A 17,062-nucleotide genomic window follows, 5' to 3' on the forward strand; every position below is an offset into this window, starting at 1 on the left:
TTCATACCATGACACCAAACAAAAGTAATAACCACTGAGTAAATGTTGTGACAGATATGTGCTATATATTAATGCACTACTTTGAGAAAGATTCTGAATTAGTGAAGATTAAATGGACTTTTGGAAACTTCTGTTCTGTTCAGTCCAGCAGGGGGCAGACTCTGATCTAGCGGGTCACTATGCGCCAGCAGGTTGGCAGCAGTGCAGGTGTGAAGACAGGTCTATTCTAGTCTATACTGAAATTTATATCAAGAAGATGATGCAGTCATGATAGTCACAGGAACAGAGGATATGAAAATCAGGTTATTTTTATTATATAATGTTTTTAGGTGGTTCAAAAATATAACTGTGCCTAGGAGTTTTTACCAAATGCAGTGAGGGGTGTCACATTATGGAACTGTTTGTTGGTTATGGGACATATTGAATGTTTATTTTAGCACTCCATTATGAGTTTCTAAACTAGTTTTATATAGCGTGACTTCTGGCCTCTTATTCCAATAATAAACCCCTCAGCTCCCCAGAGAACATGCTCCTAATGCAAAATTGAAAAGTGAAAGCAGTATAGTTTCTTCTGTGGAGGCACTCTCTCTTGTAGAATGTTCTATCCTATATGAAACCAGCCCAGTCATTCACTCTGGTACAGACACATGTCATAAAATAGCGGATATCTGACTTACAGGTATTTGTAATTATTGTTTTTCCATCTTTCTTTTTATGTACAGGCATCTTTCAAATTGTACACATATTCTGGATGCATGTGGCACTGAATATGAATTCAGGCTTCAGGCTTTATAATTAAACTAGGCTACATAGCAGTTTGAATTTATTGTATGATATATACAACACATTTGCATGATGTTCTTCCTTATTGGCGGCATGAGTGTTACAACCCCACATCATGTCTAGGGTATGTGGGATCAGAGCTAACAAACTCCATTCACGTTCCCAACGGATGTACTACTTTGGCCCCCGTGGAGAGGAAATGGCACACATCTGCCAGTAAAATACAGTCTTCACCCAGGCACCTGGAGCTTATGAACTAAATAAAGACAGTGGGTGTCTGTGTTTTAATTAGCCTCCCCGATCAATATCTGCTAAGCTCACTATCCTCTAACCCCCAGGCTTTATTATCCCAGCAAAAGCTCAGCTGTTGTTCGTTGGAAAAAAGGTGCTGCTGATTGTGTCGTGGAAAGGTTGTTATTGTGGCAGGGCACGTGGTGCCGTTAGACTGCTGAGTGAGTGACAGGCGCTAACGTTGCTTTCTTCTGCTCTGTGGTCTGTGATAAAGGAACTGGGCTGCTTTGCGAAGGTGTGTTAAGGTTTTCTATTGAGGCAGTTTTAGTTCCTACTCTGGTGGTTTGGAGCTGATTTTATTACAGGCAACAACAGAGACCTTTAAGTCACTAAATTGAAACTGTAGGCTTTGTAAAGTACATTAATTGAGTCTGAAGTATTCTGATGTCAGCAGAGAACATGCTAGTTTAATTCAGAGTGAGCGAGATTTCTCTGAGAGAGAGAAAAAGCCATATTGTCGTCACTTTTAAATTTTGCATTAGTTCTTCGGGGTTCTGCAAGACTTTGTATTGGAACAAGGGTCTATAAGCAGTGTAACTATGTAATACCAGTTTCTATTACAAGTATTCACGATTTGTATGAATATTCATGATTCGCACAATTCCAACAATTAGGCCAGGAGATTTGCATACATCTGCATGGGCAATTGTGTGGATCCTGACATGTGTATGAGGATGTGGACACAGCATACTCTGTTTCACTGCTGCTGTTAGTGTGTGACTGCAGAGCTGCATCTGCTGTGCACCTCCACAGTGAATGAGGCTCTGATAGCCTGGTGGTTAGAGGGTTGAGAACAGCCTGATATTCCAGAGTCACAGCCTGTAGCTTGACTTCAACAGATTTCAGCCCCTACAGACACTAATGTGTATCTTAAGATGCTACATAAGATACTACAGTGCATGGTAAATGCAGGGTTATAAGATACTATGTACGATGCTACAGTGCATCTTAAAAAGAGATATATAAGATGCTATAAAATATGCTATAGCACATTACATACATATGTACTGTTAAACACAGTAAAGCGCATCTTAAATGCAGATATGGATAATGCGACATAAGTGAATCTTATACTCAGCAACATAAGATGCTAAAGTACATCTTAAGTCCTGATATGTAAGGTGTTATAAAATACACTGAAGGATATCTTACATGAAACTACATAAGACACAATAAGAGATGCTAAAATGCAGTTTATATACAGACACACATTGACCAGCCTCTTCATTAATTACACCTCCTTGCTTCTGCACTCACTGTCAGTTTTATCAGCTAAACTTACCATGTAGGTGCACTTTACAGATGCAATAGCAAACTGCAGTCCACCTGTTTCTATAAATACTTTTTAAGTCCCTATTTATGCCAGTCTTCAATGGACAAGGACCACAGGACTGCTTATTCATGGCTGGTTAAGCTGTCAGTGGTGATTATGTTTCTGGAGGTAAGGCTTCTTGTGTGTCAATACCTTTCCTCTCTAAGCAGTCTTGCAGAGGTGAAGGAATCAATGCATCAATGTCTATCTGTTCTGCAGTCTCCATATCATTCAAACCTGGCAGATCAATCAGTCCCACGGATCATGTCTATATTGCTTTGGAGAGGAGCAGCATGATGGTACTTGCTCTTTGTTTAATTTTTAGAATAATCACACAATAGATACAAACCTCTGTTTTTCTGTCTTTCATCCAACTGACCGCCACTCTCTTGAAGCAACTACAGTGCATCAAGAAAACTAGCAATAATGCCAAAGACCACCTGTAACACCCGTTTATATCAGGTGTTATCAGTTCAGGATATTCTCTGAAAAAAAAAACATATTTCTTCCAAAAAGGATGCAAGAATGAATCATGGTCAAAATGTTCATCTCAGTAGCATCAAAGTGTGTCAGCATGCACGTATGCGTGTGGAAGTGTGCGTATGGATTTGGAGCGTGAGTCATTATTTAGACTGAGATGAGCCCAAACATAAAACCAGCACACACATAATCAAAGAGGCAGGCTTCTTGTCACTGTTGCTAGGCAACCACAGGAGCCATAGACCCAAAATCTCTGCGCAGATGAGCGAATGCCGACTTGGAGGGGGAGCCAGAAAGAAAATCATTGGAAATTAGACCACACCATTAGGCTATGTGAGATTAGAATCATTAATTCAATGTACCCTGAAATACAATAATACTAATGATGATGATAACACAGTGATATCTAATGCATCATGAACACCACTCATCATTTTTGGTTTGCCTCAAAAATGTTCAACACTAAAATCTAATCAAGGTTTTTAAACATCATTAGATGTCTATAGCAACAGCTTCCCCCCAGCACTGGGGAAAACCCAGCAGGTGGTCTGCACTGAAAGAAACATTATTTGTCATCTCTTATGAAGACATTTATGGGGAGTTATTAAAACAATGCAGTAACATTTGAGATATAACCATCACACATTACATTATGACATTATGTTTGCCACTCCTATAAAACAACTACAATATAGCAGCATCAAACAAAAAATAGCTAAAACAGTAAAACATTAAACTGAATACATCACCATGTGTAACCATATTTGAATGTATATGTTCTTTTGAGTCAATGGACAAAACATACAAATTTATTCAGGCTGTTCTACAAGTTGAATTGCTTAATCAATATTGTGCTAGTGAGTGCAAATTGACAATAGACATACATGGCTTATTGTACAAACTGTTGAGCTGCAGACTGTATGAAAATTTGTGAGACTGTCTACTCATTATTTGTTGAGAAGTTTAAAGAAGGGAGCGGCATAGTCGTGATGGCTGCAGGCGTTGGGATAAAGAAATAAAGAAGCAGTGTGCTGTGCTGCTGCTGTTGCTGCTGCTGCTGCTGTCACCGTCCCTCTGCAATCCCCCTCTCGAAACAATGAGTAACTGCAGCGGGGAATCTCCACTAGAGCCATCTACACATGGTGCATGCCGGGGGGAGCCCCTTCTACAGTTGACTTTTTGTTTTCCAGCAATTCAGTAAACCTATACAGATCCGTGTCGATAATGAATTAGCTCTTCAAATTCCATTCTATTCATAGATGAGTAAGTTACACCGTCGAAATGGTGAGTCGTCCCTCACCGTGTTGAGCAAACCCCCCCCCTCTTCGGAGCTCAAAATGGTACGCTCCAACTTGTGAGGCGGCACTGGTTTCCCACTGTTCCTTTTCAAGCTCTTTATCGGTTCTTGCATGTGTGCGACCGTTTTTTCGGCCGTAAACAGACGCAGGCACAACGGCAAGTCGAAGCGGACTAATGTTGTTCGTTCACAGACAATGAAAAGCTGTCAAAAATAAGCGGTTGCCAGACCGTCGGCTGACGACGACCCGCGCTGAAATTCCTAGACAGGAGAGACAGAGAGGCGGAGAAAGCTACAGTTGACAGGTGCCGTTACTCGGCTTAGTTCAAACTGAGCCAAGATGCCGCCTGTTCAGAGAACTATGTCAGACCTACGGTCCCGCGCCGAAGGTAAGAAAGCCTACCAACTTCCTTTTAAATTTCCCCTCAAACCCGAGTATATAGACAAGTCTTAGTAGGAGCCGTGTGTGACATTTTTCTTGTGGTCGACAAACTGTTGAGAGACGTGAGCTAGCGGGGCAGCGTGCTGGCTGCTTGCTAGCCAAGTTGTTGATGTTGATAAGCTTAGCTGTTCTGTACTGTAACGGTCCTGTGTGTGACAGCTTAGGAGATACAACAGCTGCTTAACTGGCAGGGCGCTGATCCCAGAGCAGATAGCAGCACATATTATAGTGCCACATTAGCATAGATGGGCTTTTACTGTAAGGCTAAGATAAAAGAAAAAGTAATCGTCATATTTTAATATTATTCTGACTCAACTTGTCACATTTGTTGTTATTATTTGCGCAGTGTGGTGCCATTACAGGCCGGTTCTCGCTTTGTGCTATTCTGTAGATGACTTCAGGGTGTGTTTTAGTGGAAGTAATGCTGCAGAGAAGTATACACTAATGTGAGCGTCTGGTTTCTCTAAAGTTGTGGATAAACTACTACCAAAAGCCTCAGTGAAATATCACTGACCACTGCATGCCCCTCACTAGGCATGTGCACAGGTAGTCAGGAAAGAATGAGTCTTTATTATCACTCAGTGGGGCCTTGTTTCTTCTGAAATCATTTGGGCAAAATTAGTTACTTGTGAGTATCGTGAGTATCTATATTTGTGCCATAAGTGAAGAGGATAATGTATTCAGCCTCATGAAGAGAGCTCCACAGGTTGCTTACGATCATTTGCATCTGTTCCATTTATGGATGGCGAGGACTTATCCTTTTCATTTCCTCGCTTCTGTTTAAATGCATGGCGAAGACATATGCTTGATGAGCTCACTAATGGATGTAGAAGGGAGATGTGGGGCTGAAAGTTAAATGGCAGCCTTGGGCAAGTTGCAGATGGTTGGATTTGTATTGATCTGGTCAGATAACTGCCACTGTTTGTCTGCACTTCACTTGAACTGGCATGGCCATAATGACTGCACTGCCCACTCCATGAAGGGCCTAATACAAAAACGAATAGCAAGATTTTTCTGTAAAGTTTATTGTTGAGCATGGCATTCTTTGTTCTTTGTACTTTGTACCACAGACATAAGCAGTGTGTAGTTTATTGTTTGACCACGAACCGTAATTCAGCACATCAGCTTTGTGGAAATTGATTGTAATTTAAAGATTATAAACAGAAATGATGTATGATTGTTTCATTTAGCATGTGAAGCTCAATTTGTCACCTAATGCATTTGCTTTCTGGATTTGTGCTGGAAACCGAATGAGACTCCATTCGTGGACCTCTAAATAATTCAACAAAGCATCGTTTCAGGGGAATGTTGACTGCTGCTGTTCTTGTGCGATTAAAACCATCAATAATGCAGCAAGTTTCTCCATTATCCCAATTTTTCAGCTTTCCCGCTTCAAAGAGTAAGCTCTCCGTTTTCCTCTTGGCTCTGGTACTGGAGCTGGCCCTATCCTCCGCTCCCTCCCTTACCTTTTTGGAAAAGTATCCAATTTGTCTGTGCAAGCATTTCTAAGCATGTTGCAATCGATAAAGCCCTAAGTGTCTGATCAAGCCTGTGACCTACTCTGTCCTGTGAGAGAGATGTTTTTAGCTGTATTATTTAGTGTTGCTTGAGCTGTTTTGTGGAGTTTCCCTATGCATTGGCCTGCTGTGTGAGGTTTAATCACTGCAGTGCATCAGGCTGGGTCTGCTTGTAAGAGGGCAGGACCCTGGCAAGCTTCCATCTTCCAGACCAGCTCAGCCAGTCAGACCCCAAACAGACACAGCGCTTTCCTCTTCCTTTTCCTCAGTCACCCTGTACACTACCATGTGCAGGGACCTGGGTCAAACACTGGGCTCGCTGCTGCAGCTATTTACTCAAAAGTTAGCATTATTTTTCACTTCCTTAATCAGATGTTCTTGTAATTCTGAATAGGGGTGGACAATGTGATGTTATATTGTTATCAACATCATAAATTGTCACATTGTGCTTTTCTTACTATGTGGTGGGTATCGCCAGTACTTCTAGAACAACTGCAGACACCATAAGAAAGATCAGTTTTTACTATCTTTTAATACATTTAATTAATAAGAACCACTATACTCAGTTGTTTATAGCCTTTTTAAAAAGTCGCAGTACTGTTTTGTTCTTGCATTTTTTTTTACTTGTTCATAAACCTCAAAAGTACTAAATATAGTGTGGTAATATTGTTTCAAAAAGTAATTTTTTAAGTACTGTGATGTTTTTGTTATGTCTTCTGTTATACCTTTATTATCAGTGTTCATTTTTTTAATCTATTCTCCCATTTCTCATTACTATGGCATCATGCATTTTTAACAGTCCTGTGGTAATGCTGAAGTAATACTGGAAAGTAACTTGAAGTAATACAGGGGGTGGGTCTTCATGCTTGTTCACATTCCTATATGAGTTAATACAATAAGTGGATTACTGGTCCAAGTTGTGCTGCAAGGGAAATTAAATGAATGTCTACCGCTGCACGTGCCTCTCTGCTCTGGAAACATGAGTGCAGAATTTTAGTAGGACAAACTGGGAGACTTGCCAAAGCAGCATTATTGGTTTGACTGGGTGTGGGTGTGTATGTGTGTGAGGGAGGGAGTGAGTGAGAGGAGGTGGTGTGGGTGCAGGTGGAGGAGATCAGAGATTGGCATCCGATGAGTTGCCCACACCGAAGGCGATGATGACAGAAAGGCCGGGCTGGCAGAGACTGCAGGGAGATTGGGTTTTTGTGAGCCGCCCAAGCGCTTTCACAAAATAGCATCACGAGCTGGCGTTTTATGGTCAGCTCGGCCTCGATTTGAACTGTAGTCGTGACTGTCTGCTTCCCCCCCCCGTCCACACATCTCTGCTAAAAGGCAGCAGGCAATATAACATACATGGATGTTTGAGACTGAACAGTTTCTTTGTGTCTGCATTGGAGCTTGAGCCATGTAAGACAATGTAAGTGTCTTCATTGCTCAGGTGACAAACAGATAGCAGACAGACACCATGCAGACGTGAAAGAAGTCTTGGCAGGTGCAAAAACTGATCATGATCTGTGGTCGCTGTGGCTGTTTTTTATGACGCGTTGATCGAGCGTGTAGCCGGTGAGACCAGTGAGAGCTGAGCTCACTGCTGTTTGCCCTTGTCCTCTGGTGTACTGTAGCTGCACTTTAGCAAATACCTGTATCAGACCACAGATCATATGGCTAACATGTATGAATTAACCTATCCATGTTCCACCCACAAACTCTTTCAGAATGGTAGTTATTTTACTTTAAAGGATGTTGGTAAAAAATGTATTCAAACTAATGTGTCTTTGTAGTGCACAGTTAAATTTTGTAACAATTCTGAAGTGTAATAGATCGATTTTAGGATAGAGTGTAGTGAATGTTTGCATGGTGTTAAATTCATTGTAACTTCCAGCCTGCGTTGTTTTGATCTGACAGATGTTTAGATTCGTCCAGTATTTGAAACTGATATTTCGTTATGTATTTATTGTACTCTGGAAGAGCACAGTGTTTAGGCAGCATGGGGCTGTTGTCCACATTTTATTTATTTTTACTGTATTTGTAACCCTCAACAAATAAATGTTGCATTTTTCTGTAATGCTAGTCCAAGTAGATCTAGTGCACATTTTTATGTTTTATAAATGTTTATTAGAATATTAGAATCTGCATCAGCAGATATGTATGTACATGTCTGAAAAATATGTCTTAAATGTCTTGCTGTTGTAGCTAATGGGCATACACCAGAAATACCATATTGATGCATTCACGTTAGCTACAACAACTTGGTGTTTTTGTTCTGTAAAGCTCATCCAACCTCACGATAAGGAATTTGGTTATTGGTGAGGCATGTATATGTTAGCTAATATTATGTACTTCAATTCATAGTGATGTCAAAGGCAGAACAGAAGCTAAAGCAGCACTTTAATGCTGGGGTTTGTTGCAGCATATTGAATTTTCCACACACAGTGTATTACAAACAACAGTATGTCATCACATGCAGTTTTGTGCATCTGTCTGCTTTGTTAAACGCTGATCATTACAGTGCATGAGACAGTACAGCTTTTGATGATGTTGGTCCAAAGATGCAGTTTTTTTTTCTTTGTCATTGTGAAGTTAAATATTCAGCTGTAAGTCAGATGTATCACTGTTCTACTGATTCAAGCAACCACTGTGATGCAGCACAAGCTAAAATACCAAACATTTCTTTCATTATCACATTACGGATTAAGTGAATCTCTTTTCAATGGAGCCCTTATTCAGAGATGGTCACTGTAGGTGGGAAGGAATGCTCAATTCTCTTCAGCCCCTACTTTAATGTGGGAATAGGTTGTGTACTGGTGTGACTGTGTGACTGTGTGAGAAGCCCAACAGGTTGGTTCCTGCTGGCAGATGTGGCTGTTAGCTCTGTGTCTAGCTGATGCGATTGCAGCACAAAAGCTGAGTGGCGTTAAATCCCCAGGCCGGAGCCTAGAATACCTCCTGCACCCCCCCCCCAACCTGGGCACTCTCAACCTGCCCACCACTGACAGACCAGCATTTCATCCTGATCTCTCTTGCTCACACAGGCACACACATGGCATATATAACTAGTAATAGTAAGGACACAATGAAATTATACAACAGTAATTACAATATACTATATTATAATAATATAAAAAATACACAATATGTAATAAACAGTATTCAGTGTGGGGCTATACAGTGACATTATGCAGAAATCTCTAAATACTCTAAATGGACAGTGTATATGCACTCTCTGACTTATAGATGTATTGATTGAATTTAATTATACAGTATACAGTATGGAATCAGGTACAATATACAATTTATGCAGTACAGTATACAAAATTTAATTGTGTAGTTAAAATATGTGTAAATACAGTGTGGAATTGTGGAATTACAACAGACAATGTTCTATGCTAAATGCACAATATAAGAAGTGGCTATGTAATTTATGTAGGTTTGTTGTTATTGTTACTATGTTGGTAGTTCTAGTGAATACTGGTATCAGATTCACATCAGAATCACTCTCATTGTGATCCTTTCAGGTGTGAATCTTTGTGATTGACGTGACTATTTTTGGCTCTATGATTAAAGCATTGTATTTTGTAATGCTCTCTCACATCCCTATGCCAACAAACCACTTTGTTCCCATAGCAAGCTAGACCACTTATCCACATAGTTGATGCAATGCGTTGCAATGCTTCCCATAACCACAGTTGCATACTTTACAGTATTTGCTAAGGTGCAAAGTAGCTCTCTTTTACCCTCCTAACACAGCAGGTTTAAGTGTCTCTTCTGACAGAAAGGTCAGGAAATGGCCGTAGGCTCTTGATCCATGTTGATGCTACACATTAGGGTTAAAACAAACCAAGCATACCCAAATAAGCCTTTAGAAGTGTGCAGAGAACACCTTAGTTGTAGAGCCAAAACGCATGTTCGTGTTGCAAGATCATGGCCGAGACTATATTGATGCTGGTGTTTATGGAAACTGAAACCTGTCAAACGAAAAGGGGAACTGACCAACAGTGTTGCATTGTGGATGGTTGGAATAACTCCACATAGACTTACTTCTAGACCAGTCATGATTAAGCACTTGATTTCTTGATTAAAAAAAGGATGACAGTGCACCTTTTTAATGAATCAGCAGTGATTTGTTGGCAGTTTGCATGAGGCTGATAAATCTCTCTGACAGTGAGAAAGGAAGCCTTATTTACACACTTATGCATGTTTTTTGCTGTGCAGCGTTTTTAAAATCTGGTCTTTTTAAGGGGTTGGTGTTAGTAGTCTTCCAAGTCACAACCAGTGTCTGGTGCATCTTGTGGCTTAATATGGCCACTCACTTTGATAGGAAAGGCAATTTGCCATGCCGTTGTTTTAGCATGACGTGTAGGGGTAATTATTCATTTTTTTGCAAATAAATAGGAAACAAATGCATCATCAAGCTTACAAGGATATCTTGCTTCAAAGCAACGATGCCCTTCAAAGAAAACTTTTGAAAAGCTTTTAAAAATGTAATGTTGTGAATGTCACACATTTTTTTTCTTCAATCCAGCAACTATGTCGCTGTGAGAGGCTCAGTCATGAGGCACAGAGCAGCAGCTATCTGCATGGAAGTGTGTTCACAAGGCTGTGAGGATAGTCACTCAGGTTGCAACTGACAAAATGCGGTTTGTTGTGCAAAAAATATGTAATACCACATATATACAGAGCGTTTGAGGCTGAGACTATGGTTAGTGCTTGTTTATTATATGTTTCCCATTGGCTGATTACTGTTACTTCATTATTAGGACAAGTGATGGGATGGTGTTACTGCAGAGCTATCAAGGTGAAGGCTAGTTCAGTTCTCTCTCTCTCTCTCTTCCCACCTGAGCATGTCACATGCTGAGCTGCAGACTAACTGCAGGGCAGCTGCAGTGCTGAAGTTAGATTATTGAGTGTTAATGTGTATTATGTGTTGGTGTGTTTTGTGTTGCTTTCATTTCTGTCACTGACTAATCTGAGCAATGGAGGGTTTTTTATTTGTAGCAGTACAAATGGCGCTACATTTTAATCTTAATCTGTGTGGATTATGGCCTGTTGCCTGTATGCGAAAGCTTGATTTCCCTGTTTGTGGTATTATTTAGGTTTGCAGTAGATTCGCCTCTGTGGACTTTGCTTTCTTGATTTTACACAAAAGGTTTTGTTTACTTGTATGTTGCTGGAGCCTAAAGGTAAGATGCTGTTTAGGGCGATTTAACATTTTGTGTTTAGCACTGAATTCATTTTAACCCGATAGCTTGTTTATATAAAAAGACGTCCAGATTGATCACTTTAAGGCCAGTCTATAATTAGATATGACTTCTTTCAGTTTTTTTGTATTGCAGACATCAGTGTCTTTTCTACAGTTGTCTGAGCAAGTGAGTGAGGTTGCAAGGTGTGCCAGGTTTTGTGAAGATGTTATTCATGTGTTTGCTCACACCTTTAGTTCACAGCAGAGCTTAGCACAGAAAGCCTGTGTTTGCTTTTTTTTTTTAACCACAGTTGACTGGTTTGTGTTTCACTGTCTGAGAGTAAATAGAAAGAATTCTTAAATTTCTGACTAAAATTAAGTTGCTACTCCTGGATTTAAGAATACAAAACTTGAAAACTATATTTAATCTTTATTTGCTGTAATTTTTTGTTTTTGATACGTTTTGTTTGTTGTTGATACATTTATTCAGCTGAGCACTCCAGGCCTATTTAACTTCATTAAAACAGCCTTTTAGTGTACTTTCTACCGTACTTATCTATGAGTCGCTATGCTCACTAGACTACACCCAGGGTTACACCATTAATTCATAGCTCTTTGACACAGATACTAATCTCTGACTAACAGTTGTTTCCTACTTAGATAGAAGTGCTGTTGTTTGTTCAGGTCCTGTGGCCAGGCCAGTGTTATGTTAATGGACTACAGTGAAAGGTGGTGTTATGCTCAGCCAGTGCATAGCAGATTATTTTGTTCCTTAATTAGTCTATCAATATCTGTGTGTGTGTGTGTGTGTGTGTGTGTGTGTGTGTGTGTGTGTGTGTGTGTGTTTGTTTGCCTGTGTTAAGATAAATACAGGACAGCAAACTAGGGATGCACAGTGATACTGTGCTAAAACATCTGCATTTTATTCATTTTCCTGCATTTGTAGTGCCACAGGAAAATATTGATAATTGTCTGTACATTGTCAGAAAACATTGATTTTGAGTTCTCTATGAATAAGCTTTTAATCCACTTGCAGTCATCAGATTCATTCACTTGAGGAAGAGGTTTGAAACACAACCGATGTGACAAAATGTTTTTGTGCATGTTGTGTGCAGTTACACTTTTCCACCAGAGAGGCCTAAATCCCCAAATTTTACGAAGGGCAGCTTTAAGTTAAAATATACATTATATAGAAGTTCTACTTGAATACCACATGCAATATTCAGCCCCAGTTGTAGTGTGTCATAATGAGCCAAGTCCCAGCATCATTTGCTGTATATAGGTGCTCACAAAATTATCTGGTAAAGTTAATGCAATCTTTTTTTTTTTTTTTTAATTGGATTGTTTTTTTCATTGATTTTTCAGCTGACAGTTGGTCTGCTGATTTAACTGAGATCTGTGATTAAAAGAGCTGAATCCAGGAAAAAACTGAATGAGAGATTATTTTGTGAATGTGTGTGCACACTGGTCTTCCCTGGCTCATTTTTGAACAGATTGAACACGTGCTGCAGGTGATCTGCTCCATCATTCATGAAACATGAAAGACCCAGCTCTGTTTGACCCCCCCTCTCTTTCTCCCTCTCTCTGTCTCCCTCACACTACTGATCGCCTTCTTAATCCCTCAGTATTCTTTCATCTGGCAGCCCATCCAGATCTACCCTCACTCCCCCCCTCCTCTCATAGTGGAGTGCTTCAGTATCCCAGGATGTTTCAGAGCAGCCTATAAAACGTAGCAAAGCCATGAATCACACAGCACCAACGGGCTTTTCTTGGTGAGCTTTTGTAGCTTTCATTCCTTCAACCACCACTGGCCCAGTAGAAGGCAGGATATTCTTAAAGGACCTCATGAATACAGATTAGGCTTATGCTTGCTAAAATATTAATACAGCATAAATGAATGATGCACATGGAAGCGTGATTAATCTTAGGAGTGGGCTCATGGTGAGATACCAAAGACTCTTGCTATACATGTGAAAACGCACACAAACTTGGCAGAGCTGTTCAAGACAGATTAGCTTTTTGGTCTCCCAGCAGGAGGGCCAAGCACACCACCGACTCTCTGACAGGAGCAGTAAGTTTGAATGTAGGTCTGTAGTGTTAAGTAGTGTTACCACTTTTTCTAATTTTGTCAGATATTTTTTTGCAGCCGTAGAGGAAACCATGACAAAACAATGGATTAATATAATACATAACCACTATTCAGAAGCTGTCTGTTTTAAGAGTATGTTCATAAGAATGCTACCTCACAAAATCTCCCCAGTAAGTTACTGTGCTTCTTGTCATTGCTCATGATTGGATCCATGACTTGGCTATGCAGACTACATAGAAGAATTAGACATTTTCTGGCCTTGTAGATGACCATAACCTCTCATAGTCACTTATCTACATGCCACTTTTTACAACTTGCAACTAGAAGTACTTAAAAGGAATCAATCAGGATTGGAATTGTCCAGTGCTCACTGTTGTCCTATTAATTGTTATTCTGGCCAACTTTTATGAAATTTAATGACGATTCAATTACTTTTTTTGAATGCTGTATTTGCATATATGTGCCAACCTGTTTTATTAGTGTATTTATTTATCTGTGTTTTTTAATCAGTGTATTCCTTTAGCTTAAGTAAGAGCTTTGGGTAAAAGGAAAATGAGCAATGTTATGGTCATTATTGTCTGATTTCAAAAATACATGGACTGATATGAAATGACCAAAAATAAGAGAGTCAATTAATTTGGCTGCAAAGAAATCAGCCATAAAAATGAATGATCAGTTAAATAGTGTTTTTTGTCTTTTCTGTGTTTCTACAGAACCTTTAAGTTATCATTTTCTGTGTTCGGTTCCTCTGAGCTGTGCATTTAGAGATCAATAGCTTCAGCCCTGCAGCAGTGTTTTAACCTTCTGTTCTAATTGAATGGCTCGTCCGCCGGTGGCTCTGTGGGGACCGCATGCCTCTTTTTGCACTGCACTATTGACATGCTCTTGAGCCCACTCACCCTCTTCTCATCCGCTTTGGCTCAGTGCTTCAGTGTGTTCGGAGCCCCTGAGCTTCTACCCCAGGTCTCCTGATTGCACCTTTTAATCTCAGGCGGCTGTGGTGGGCTTGTGTGACATTTAAAGAGGTATTGTATTACCAGTCTGCAGTTCTGCACGATCCCAGCTATCAGATGACAGTAATGGTGGGTATTGTGGGCTCGTATTGGAAGGGCCATTAAATGCAGCTGTTGTAGGCATATTTTTCATATGGCAGCCTTGTTTCCCAGGCTTCTGGAAAGCTGCATGAACAGGTGTGATAGAAAGCACTGATTTCAATACCCTGCTGCTGTTCAAAGAAGCCTGAAACCATAAGCATCAGACGAATTGGCTGCTTTCTTTTTGCTGCATCTCTCTCTGCCTCTTTTTCTTTTTTTTTTTTGTTTCATTGTTTCCCTTCCTTAACTTACTCTGTTCTTCTACATCATTACCTTTTTTTGGTATTTGTCTTTTCTTTCTCTCTCTCTACCTCTTACCTCCATTACCTCACACTTCATGTGCTACTATTTTCTATTTCCCTTGTGTCTTTTTCTACCTTTCTTTTTTCTTCCTTTTTTTTGTCTCATATTTTCTTGCTGTGTCTCATATTGTCTCTCTGTTGTACCGCACAGCTGTCAAAGTGAAGGCTAGCTCAGTTTTCTCTTTCTCTCTCTTTCTTTCTTTCTCTTTCTTTCTCAAGCCTGTTTTCATTTCCCATGTCCCTTCTACTATGCAGATCCATGATGCTAGGGTAAAAAGGCTCTGCTGAGATAATTGTCTGAGTGCCTTGTTTGGCTGGAGTGAGGTTTCTGCTGAGCAGTTACTATAGCTGAATCCTTAGATGCTGCATCATTTCAGAATGGCATCGCTGCAGTGCATATAGCCTGTAAGTAAGGAGCCTCTGTCCTCTGGTACATCAGATTTGAAATGAAACGATTACTTTGAAGTTGAACTGAAGAAGGCAGAAAGCCCTTGAAACAAACACAAACTGACAATCACTGCGCTACAGGTCTGGTAAAACAGGTGGGAACATATAACATATGACGTGTCTGGTTTGCAGTTTTCAGGTAGTCATCAACAGATGCCATCATAACAGATGCCATCAACAAATGTGTGTTTTGAAGAAAATTGTTCACAGATAAGAAAAAAATGTATGGAATAACATATCAGTCTGGATTTCCCTTGAAATTGAAGAAGCAGTGTAGATTTTGACATTAATTCCCTGCTACGTATGTGTCTTACCAGTTGGTTGTCTTAAAGTCATGGCTGACTTGGTGTACAACCAGGTATAAGCCCTTTTACCACATCTGACTCCTGAAGACCCTTGAAGCCTAAGACTTACACAATGCGTACACAATTGCACAATGAGTTATTCCAAAGGGGAGTGGTGAGGCCTACGGTTACAGGAAATGAACTTTGCTTCACTCTTTGTCTTACTGTTTCCTGTAAAAGGTTATAAAGCATATGTTTAAAAGGTAGAATCATGCATGACCATTATTTGTTTCTTCTGAACCTGTCAGCTGACTGACCCGCTATAATGTCTTTTTTTACTCACTGAGCGATTAGGGTGTCAGGCCATGTCATGTATGGTAGTGTCTTAGTGAGAGCACTGTTGTTCCTGTCGTTCTGCCACGTCAACCACTTAATCTTCCTGCCATTGACACCCGCAAGGCTGTAATCTTTTAACTCCACCTCCACTTTACCCTAAAGACAAAAGCAAGCCATTCATAAATGGCATGGGGGTGGTTGGCCTTGTGGACCAAATTAAACAGTGTAAAAGCATCTTTATGAACTAGTGTTTCTCTTGGTTCATTCAGAATAGTTGTGTAGCACTATGTAGTTAATTTACAATAAATATAATAATTGGGATAGCATTTGTAGGCCTTTATCTTGTTGATGCTTAAGTTGGTAGCTGTTGCTTGCTTCGTCTTTTTCCCCTCAGTTTTTCTATTACTGCTATGAGTGTAAAAATGCAAATGAATTGCTTAATTTTTAGAATGTTTCTAATTTGATAGACAGAATTACCTTATGATTCATACTCTGATCTGTGGTTGACTGATTACTTTTACATCTTTTCTGCCTTGTAGATATACTGGATTTTTATGTTCTTCCTCCATTGTTAGTTAGCCGTTCCACCCCAGGGCCTAAGCAGTTTGCTAGGCCTGAATCTTGCTTTGGAAATTAAAAGTTAATTTGTTAGGATTTCTTTAGCTGGACGGTAGACCTCTGACATTAGCTGGCTTTTAGGCAAATGGGAACATTATAAAGTTGATCTGGTCATTTTACGAGGACATGAAGAAGCCCATAAGCACTTCAACTTGCACTGGGTCACGCAATACGCAGTACCCTCTCCAACTGAAATCGTTAATTAAGTTCTCACATGCATTACACATTCATTTCCTTGTCTTTGTCATCGGCACTAGTATGCAGGGTATTTAGAAAACAAACCTCATGAACAGAAATCCCATAAACATCAGAGAATGCCATATTTAAGCATATGTGCGCGCGAGTGCGTATGTGTGCGCGAGTGTGTGAGTGTGCCAGGATGGGCCTCTCCACTTCCACTGGGCACCCCTCTGGACTCTGTGCCCTGCGTGCTATTGTTCTGTCTGTTGGCTGACACAAGCAATAATCCTGACATCTGGCCCGTATCCAGCTTTGCTACAGAGCGCCACCTCTGAGCCCGCCTCCAGAGGCTTCCCCTCTAGTGACTGTCCATCTCTCTCTTTCTCCTTTATTTTTCTCTCCCTCTATCGC

At 40.3% G+C, this 17,062-nt stretch overlaps 1 protein-coding gene across 6 annotated transcripts in view; it reads left to right on the forward strand.

Annotated features, from left to right (window-relative positions):
• The first annotated feature begins 4,229 nt into the window (after positions 1-4,229).
• The window catches only part of atp8a1 (ATPase phospholipid transporting 8A1), a 162,860-nt gene continuing 150,027 nt past the window's right edge, over positions 4,230-17,062 (forward strand). For 3 of the 6 annotated variants that reach the window (XM_017690149.2, XM_017690154.2, XM_017690148.2), the window contains exon 1: positions 4,230-4,552. In XM_017690149.2, the coding sequence (XP_017545638.1) occupies positions 4,504-4,552 (49 nt within the window). In that variant the 5' untranslated portion in view covers positions 4,230-4,503. The remainder of the gene's footprint in view (positions 4,553-17,062) is intronic. The other 3 variants (XM_017690158.2, XM_017690156.2, XM_017690152.2) reach the window with 1 other exon arrangement.

The sequence above is a fragment of the Pygocentrus nattereri genome, chromosome 8, assembly GCF_015220715.1.
Source record: "Pygocentrus nattereri isolate fPygNat1 chromosome 8, fPygNat1.pri, whole genome shotgun sequence".
In the NCBI taxonomy this organism is placed as follows: Eukaryota; Metazoa; Chordata; class Actinopteri; order Characiformes; family Serrasalmidae; genus Pygocentrus; species Pygocentrus nattereri.